The sequence below is a fragment of the Lupinus angustifolius genome, chromosome LG15, assembly GCF_001865875.1.
Source record: "Lupinus angustifolius cultivar Tanjil chromosome LG15, LupAngTanjil_v1.0, whole genome shotgun sequence".
In the NCBI taxonomy this organism is placed as follows: Eukaryota; Viridiplantae; Streptophyta; class Magnoliopsida; order Fabales; family Fabaceae; genus Lupinus; species Lupinus angustifolius.
This window is the reverse complement of record NC_032023.1, coordinates 4,971,618-4,980,510: the sequence shown is the minus strand read 5'-3', so window position 1 is coordinate 4,980,510 and position 8,893 is coordinate 4,971,618. Positions and strand designations below refer to the sequence as shown.

The 8,893-nt window shown below is 33.9% G+C and overlaps 1 protein-coding gene across 1 annotated transcript; it reads right to left on the bottom strand.

Annotated features, from left to right (window-relative positions):
* LOC109328738 (plant intracellular Ras-group-related LRR protein 3-like) lies at positions 3,611-8,106 on the bottom strand. The gene is made up of 3 exons (XM_019562339.1): positions 7,226-8,106; positions 4,930-5,096; positions 3,611-4,486 (listed from the first exon to the last, which is right to left on the bottom strand). The coding sequence occupies exons 1-3, from the start codon at positions 7,928-7,930 to the stop codon at positions 3,841-3,843; spliced, it is 1,518 nt and encodes a 505-aa protein (XP_019417884.1). The 5' UTR covers positions 7,931-8,106; the 3' UTR covers positions 3,611-3,840.

Sequence of the window (8,893 nt, the reverse complement as noted above, 5' to 3'; positions counted from 1 at the left end):
TGCCCTTTTCGTCTTAAATTAAAGGCTATAGCTTGGATATATTATTTCTGTTTGTTACCCTGTTGAATGCTGCTAAAAGTAATCCAGAGAAGGGGTGAGGGAATGATTTATACTCCACAGCACAATTGGTATCAAGATAATGCATATTGGATTCACAAAGTGAGATCCATATGAGAAAAAAATTTCAGAAAATCCAGCTTCATTTTATCTATACACTAGCAATCATCAAACACATGAACCATTTTCTTGATTGTTTTTACCAGTTGTAGAAATTATTTATGGAAGTATACAAGTTCATGTGACAAAAATGTTGAGGAGGGGGAGTACAAGTTCACTGTCTTGCAATTTCCTTGGAACATTTATAAACTCTGCAATAATCAGACATTTTACAATTAGAAAGTCTGCAAATTCTAACAATGCTGGATATTAGTCTATATGACCAAACAGAGAAATCCTATCCATACATCTATGTCATATGAACCACTATTGTGGAAAGACAGTGTTCTCAGAAGCGAATATTCTTGAACCACTATTGTATTATAGTCTAAACCTAGGCCATCAAAGGTTTGAATAAGTAAATCACATATTGAGACTGCACTTCATTCAAGCTTGAGATTATATGCAAGTGTCTTCTACTTCTTTTTTATGAGTCAATACTCCATTTTCATTGAGCCTTTTCTATAGTTATGAAAATCATACTTCAATAAAGTCACTCGAGACCTCATATTCGTTCCGCTGAGCTTTGAGCTTCATCTCAAAGCTCCTTACATGTCTCAAAGTAATTGTGTTGCAATATCTTCTTTCGTGAAGTTGAACAAGCACAGAAGATTTGTTGATCATTTGTCACCCATTCATCGTATGGAGGATTTGTCTTTTTGTTGTCTCCTTCGATTATGAGTTATGACTTCTTCTATAGACTTCTTTGTTCCAAGGATGTATCCATCCATCTTCACACCTCTGATTAATGGTAATACTAATAACTTCCATAGTGGAAAATTATCTCTGCCTAGCTTGACATAGCACGAGGAAAGAGATAATAAATATATCATATCTTGATTGATTTTCACCGATCAAATTACACGAAATATAACTAATTTCCTATGAACTAGCTATTAAATTTGATGAGATAAACTCTTCTAATATGCAACTTGCACAATAGGGTCTAATATGCATGAATCTTAGGCCTAATATTCAATCACTCATTTACCTTATATTAATTATCAAACCAAATAACTAAAGAATGTAATATATGCGTACTATCAGTATAAAGATTTATATACGGTCAGTATATAATTTATCATTCTTTTGTTGTTGAAGAATCAATTATAATTAAACATGAATAATATGAATAATGGATGATACAATGACAATAAATAAAACTCATATACAATATACATTCTTTTCTCATAACTAAATAATTAGATAACTAAAACTAAGTTTTCCCCTCATATTTGTTTTGATTTTTCCCAGAAACTCCAAGCAAGTCATTTAAACATAAGACCGAGTGTTTTTATCCGCATATTTATCAAATCAAGGAGTATAGATATATCATGAAATGCAAATGTGATTAAAAAAATAGTAGTAATCCACTCTTTTGTGCTTGAAAAAATAGAGTGCAAAAATAACTTGTCCAATGAGCAATGTTATGGTGAACTTCCCTTGTTTCAAAATATATATGAAGTGATTACATTTCTATAGTCATCAACTATTACATAATATATCCAACCATAATCCCAATTCCATAGGAAACCTAGTCATTAGCTATTACTATCCGTTAATGCCCCATGAGCTACATTAAATGCTTGTATCTCCCGTTCAATATTTTTGACAGTTTAGATCAATAATTCTTTAGTAATAAAGTCTTTAATAATCTCACTAATTATAGCCTTCAACCTTAATATATTCGTTAGAGGCATTCTTCATATTTGCTTCTTTGGTTCGGCTTCATTAAATGCAACATAGTTGTTGCTGAGTATCCTCTCCATTAGCAGAAAAACAAATACTACCAAAAAATAAATGAAACAATAACATAGTAAGATATTAGTATTATTTTATAATAATAAAATAACACTTTTGTTATTGAAAACACATATAAAATTAAAGTATTTGTCTCTCCATTTTATCTTGGTACAACATTCTGAATTAGGAGTGCAAGTGTGCAACTAGTTTTTAGCTTATGGCAAATCATATTCCCCTTTTTAGATAATAACCATCCGTCATGGGAATAAAGACACATTGAATGTCATCCTTAATTGGATAACATGATTGTTTTTGAGGACTGAGCTTCTGGTTGTAATATCTTTAAAGAGACTATATCTGAGATTGTTAACTTAGGATATGACAACACATTAAAACATATCCTTATCAAAGAGTTCGAATGTACTTCGACATACCAGTTCACAGCCATGTTAGAAGTTTTACAAACAAGTTCCATTGTGACATGGCTCTTCAGCCACACTATTATTAGGATAGCTAGTCAATTGTTTGACTTTGTAGATAAGTGATCTTTTGACCATTATATATCTCTATATATCAATGCTACTGCATACTATTTACTTAACATAAGGTTAACTACTAAATCTTTAATGCATAGTTTTCATTAAAACTCATGATTAATCACATTAAACATTTCATAGTCTTCTCATAGGAGTACACTTGGGTCACATGGGTGAGTTAAATTAAATTGTAAATCATGATTGAGAAGTTTAACTCCTCAAAAAGGGTCAATAGGGTGAACTGTTATTACAATATTGCTTATTTTCACTTAAGATTGGGGTTAATTATGTTGAGGAAGGTGGGCGTAATTTACCGCAAGATTAATGAGAGAAGCTACTCTAATTTACAACTTGCACACTGAAGTAACATGAGTCCAGACCAAATATTAAATATACCCATTTATCTTATCTATTTCTTATCAACAAAATAACCAAATAATTAGATAATTAAAATTAATTTTACTCAGCATATTTGTTTTGATTTTCCCATAACTCCAAGCAAGTCATTTAAATATGTTATTGTACTAATGAGGTACTAGTTTAATGATATAAGACCTATCATACTAAGCCAAAAGTCAAAAATTCAATTCTAAAGGGACACTTATTTAGGTAGATACGCATCCTAAAAAAGATTAATTTCTTACCTATAAGATAAAGAGATGCCTTCTGATATACCAAAAACATGTAACCAAGTGTTTTTCCTCCACATATTTATCATTTGAAGAAGCATGAACTCTGGGTATATCACAAAAATGATAATGTGATTAAAAATAGTACTAATCCCCTCCTTTATGCTTGAAAAAATATAATGTAAAAATAATTTATCACATTGACTTATAATGAGTGAGCAATGTTACACCGAACTTTCCTTGTTCAAATTACACCTGAAGTGATCCCAATTCCATATAAAACCTAGTCATCAGCTAACATCCATTAATGCATCAACACTTTCAATCATAGCATTTTTCTTCATACAATGGAAATGAATGATGATGTTTGTGAAGCTTCTCTGTTTTTTCTGTTTGTGTGTTATGGTAGGAGGGTGAGTGTTATTGGAAGGAAAAGAAGTTAAGGTATTTTTGGGTTGGGGTAAACACATATCATTTGATTAAAAATTAAGGGGAAAACAAGACATAAATTGTTGAAGCTTCCAAAGTTTTTTTTAAAGCTACATTAGTTAGCTTTCAAAAGATATAATCTCCATGTTCAAAAGTTAGAAGTCTTATTCTAAAAGCGCATTGACGTGCCCAGACTAGCATGAAACAGTTGCTTGGCAGCAGATATTTTCTATAATCTTCACCTGACATACATGTCTGGTGTCCTCGGTATGTGTCGGATCATAAACTCACAGCTGCTGATGAAGAAAAGCGTCGCTTGGAGGTTTGTATGAAGACTTAGACGAACCAAAATGTCCAATGACATTGCCAGATATGCTCTTCAACCACGAGGTGCTTCGTGTTAGCCAACTACTCTGTTCTTGTACTTGCATTTCATGACTGCTTTTCCGTTCTTCCTCGGCCAATATATCAATCCACCTCTTTGCCATAAAAGTCTTAATGGCCTCGACCCCTTGATTTACAATCTCCAGTGGTGGCAATTCAAGAGGATTATGCTCCAAGTTTAGCTTGGTCAAATTATCAAGGCGACCAAATGTATCGGGAAGTGCAAGAATCTGATTATTGCTGAGATCCAATTCCCTGAGGTTAGTCAAATCACCAAATGTTTCTGGTAGTTCTTTAAGGTCAGCGAAGTTGCTGCTCAGGTTGAGAACTTCAAGAGTAGTCAGTCTCCCAATTGCAATAGGAAGCCCATGTAGCTCATTGACGCGAGCATCCAGATAGCGCAACGATTTCATCTCACAAACAGATGAGGGAAGATATCGAATCTTGTTCAATTGAATCATGAGCTTTTCTAAATTTGGTAATTCATATCCAATGTTCGTTGGCAAATATGACAGATTGTTAAAGCTTGCATCCAGCACCACCAATGACCTGATCATTCATATATAACAGGTTTGATTAATGGCAATTAAAGCATTTTATTGTCTGAAGAAATTCTTAAATGACTTCAGTATGGTTTTCTGCTGTCAATAGTGGTTTCAAAAAAACAGTGAGGATTTGATAAACAGAACAAACAATTGTCGGTGAGATACATAAACAGAACATATACTTTCATAAGCATCCCAAACCACAAGATAAAATAATTACTCTGCCAAAAATGACAACAATATAAAAAAGTTCACTGGTCCTATTTTCACTAGTTTAAAAAGTACCAGTATCGAAATCCTCATAGGAGGCTTTGGACTAAAATTAACTATCATTACATAAATTTCACAAGATCACAATCCCAAACCACAAGGTACAGTAATTACTCTATATGATGAAAATGATTTTAGTATAAAAATAGTTGCTTCTCTTATGAATTCCACACATACCTGCACTGACATATGGAATCAGGAAGGGCATTCAGCTTGTTTCCAGAGACATTAAGGAATTTCAACTTTTGTAACAACCCAATTGAATCTGGCAGTGATTCCAAAAGATTTGAAGAGAGATTGAGCTCCTCAAGATTTTCCAATCCAGCTATTGAGTCAGGGATTGCCTATTGTGTTGAAAGGAATAAATTAGTATATATGTGAAATTACAAAAAAGGCTATATACAACAACCAAGCTTGTCCCACTAGGCGGGCAGGAAAGGCTCAATAAACTAACTAAATCAGTACTTGCAATCTGATCCTTAGATATATCGGGGAGCACCAAGAAGCCTACATATTTAGAAATGAAATCTGACAACTAATAACTTCTGTCACAAGAAGATGAAGAATCTGGAAAAGTAATGGAGATGAACATTATTCTTTATCCATTATTATGCACAAATACACACTTCAGTCGCAGCTAAAACCGGGGTAAATAGGCATAAAAGAATACCCCCCAGCACAAATATGTACGTGTAACTGTGTATGCATATATATATATATATATATATATATATATATATTAAATAATTAGATTCCTGATTATGTTCTATGGCTGCAATACAATAATGTGACTATGATAGTTCAAGGTTAACCCCAACTAAATGAATTATAAAATACATTATGCATGAAATATGGAAGTTCTTATAAGAAAATAAAAAAAGTACAGTGTATAGGACAAATGAAGAAAAAATGAGAATAATTACAAACAGACTCAAACTTCACATGTGAAAGGATAAGATAGTTTCATTGCAGAGATAAAAATATGCAATAAAAAAAATTTCTTCATCATTCACATTATGCATGAAGCTTTGTTGCAATGGATGTAATCAAAATTTCCATGTCTAGTTTGAGTTTATCTACTACAGCATATGAACATATAAACCAATACTAAATAAATTTCTTTTGCAATGTAACTAAAGGTTCATATCCAAGATAATTGAATTGGTAGAAGTTTCTAAACTCAACCACGGGAATCCACAACTTGACTTCACCCTTAAGATTCGCTACCAGTTTCAACTTCAGCGATTAAAGTTTACTGCCTACTTCATGTTCATTATTCAGTATAGATACATGAAGCGGTCAACAAAGAAAATAAGAAACCTCCAAAATAACAAACATGCTCAATTGTTAACAAAGAAGCAAACATGCTCAATTGCACACACGAGTATTTACCAAAGAAGCAAACATGCTCAATTGTTAACAACTCTTCTAAAAACTATATACCCAAAAAGGACCCAAAATATTCACCCATTGTGTAGTTTAGTATATTTATTTAAATTATAGTTTAGAGTAGATCAAATGGAGGTTAGCCCAATTTCTAGAAATAGAGAGACCAAAAAACCATAGACAAAACAATTGGAAAGATTTAGAGATTAATGTTTTGTCAATGAAATGATTTATGATAGAGCATTATAGCGTATTAGCGTTAGATTGATATACCCGATCCCACCTAGTGGGACTAAAGTTTGGTTGTAGTTGTATAGTTTGGACACCCTAAACCCAAGTTTTAAACTATATATTGAAACATGCTAGTTTATATTACATGTTTCCCTCTCTTCTACTGTGCTTTAGACACAAACAAACCCAAGTGATACACTCAAAATTCAAACCGAACTCAAATTCATAACAAATAATCTGAACTTCCCAGTGCTACAGACCAATAAAACATGGGAACTGCTAATTGCAAACCTCTTTTTCTCTTAGATATCTTACATAAGTAAAGTAAGAAAATCAGAATATAAATGGGTGAAACAAATTGGTTGACCAATTCAACTGATAAAGTCTGCCGCTGCAATTGACTTCTTTAAGAATAGTTTTCTTATGTTATATATGTTTGGCAACACCATCAACTAACTTATAAGCTAGCCAAGTCCCTATTTGACCAAAAAAACAAGCTACCTGTTGATGTTTGATAAAATACATTGATTTCAATAAGTCGCAAGTTTTGATAAGCTATTGCTTATGAGCATAAGGTAGCGGCTTACACATTAACTTATGTGTTATTTTGTGAAACAGAGCTTAGTCTTTTTTTTTTTGTACTACCAAGGGTATTCCCTCACTCTTTTGGGTAAGGAACTAATCATTTTCGGGGTTCGTGGCTGCCCCTTCTTGGTAGGAGAGCCTTAGTCTATCACCCAGGAATTAAACTTCCAGCCTTATTAAATATTCTAGTGAGCTCTTCTAAAGTCTACCATAATTACAAATACAATGAAAGTTTTAAATGTCAACTAGCTAAGAAATTAAACAAGCTTACTGAAAGCAGATTGCTGGAGACATCAAGCACCACCAAGCCAGGAATCCGGCCAAACGCCTCAGGCAGCAACCTCAATCCGCGGCCGGAAAGAATCACTCTTTCTATTCCCTTCCCATGTGCCTCTTGAAGTATACCCACAACCACTTCATCCACATCATTACCATCACCATCATCAACACCATTACCACCATCTCGGCCATCAGCAGACTCGTAAATCTTCTCCAACCGCTTCTCTGCATCCCTAAGAAGCTTCTCGAGCGCATCATGCATTTCATCTAGTTGCACCAACGACTTGTAAATCTGTTTCTCTTCCTCAGCCAATTCCCTGCGCTCCCTCTCCTTCTGGTCCTGCTGGGCCCGCCAATTGTCTCCTTCTATCTCACCGGGCGTGGGCTGCAGTACGATCTCTTCATACTTTTCAATTGCCAGCTCGGCTTCAATCTCAGCCAGCTTGGCCCGGGCGTTATCCACGTCTTCGTGGATAGGCCGCGGTCCAAGCAGGCTGAGGACTGATCGGGCTTGCGAGACGTCGGATATTGCCTGGGTAATCGACGCCAGGAGTCCGGGGTCGGTGATTTCGGAGGGTGGAGGAGTGTGTAGCTGTTCGATGTCAAATTCGCCGGAGTCGGTGGCAGAGGTACTGACTGGTAAGGAAGGGAGGCGGACGTGAGAGACAACCGGGATGGTTCCGGCGTTTGGATCCATGGGGATGAGAGAGAATTGATGTTTGAGAAATGTTATGTAATACGAATGAATTGATGAATGTATGTTGAGAATATAGCTTTGGTTTTTGTTTGGGAGTGGAAATTGGATTACTAGCGTTGATGGGAAGCAAGCGAATCTACACTGTTATAAGTCGGTTTACTTCGTATGACTGGGACTGGCGTCAAGATTTTATTTTATAACTGGTTTTTACAGGTTTACCGGCGCCCATCATGTGACTTTTTATCTTTCTCTTTTTTAAAGATCATTCTCTACCTTTATATTATTAATCTTACACTTTGTTGATATATGTTTTTGTACTTGAACCTCAGGAGTGATAGATTATGAAAATGTATGCAATAGTAAGGATCTTTATATTATTTTGAGTATCATTTTTAATCATCATTAATAATTCATTAAATGATGTATATAATAAATCTTTAATGTGAAAGTATATAGGTGTTACACCAATTGACTAATATTTTCTGAGCCAAGTGCCAAATAAAAAATGAGAGCCTTAAATTTTTTGTTGAAAACGAGGGCCCTTAAAATTTTTGTAAAATTTTCTGAGCCAAGTGCGAAATAAAAAATGAACAAAAAGATTTTCTATAGCAAAACACTTGTAGTACATACATGATATCATTCTCAATTATCCTAACTTTTAGGATTACACCTATCAATATAATTAAGAAGGAATAGTTGTTTAGCATCCCTTGAATTTTCCATATTATATGTATTTGGTCCAATATCTCATTAAAATTACTAACATCCTCATTCATTAGATTTTCATAATTCTGATTTTTATTGGATTGTTTAATATTATTAAGGATGACAAATGAATGAATTTGAATTTGTATGCTAATGGATAGACTTTCTATTAATTCATATAAATTTATTTAAACTATATTTTAAGTTATCCAATCTATTTGATTATCTTTTATTGGAACTAAAAACACTCTTGAAGAA

What these genes read in the sequence shown, in the direction of transcription:
- LOC109328738 (XM_019562339.1), bottom strand. Translation starts at nt 7,930, where the DNA reads ATGGATCCAAACGCCGGAACCATCCCGGTTGTCTCTCACGTCCGCCTC. An exon ending in TCTCCAGCAATCTGCTTTCA is followed by an intron (nt 5,097 to 7,225) that starts GTAAGCTTGTTT and finishes TCAACACAATAG; the next exon opens with GCAATCCCTGACTCAATAGC. An exon ending in GATTCCATATGTCAGTGCAG is followed by an intron (nt 4,487 to 4,929) that starts GTATGTGTGGAA and finishes ATGAATGATCAG; the next exon opens with GTCATTGGTGGTGCTGGATG.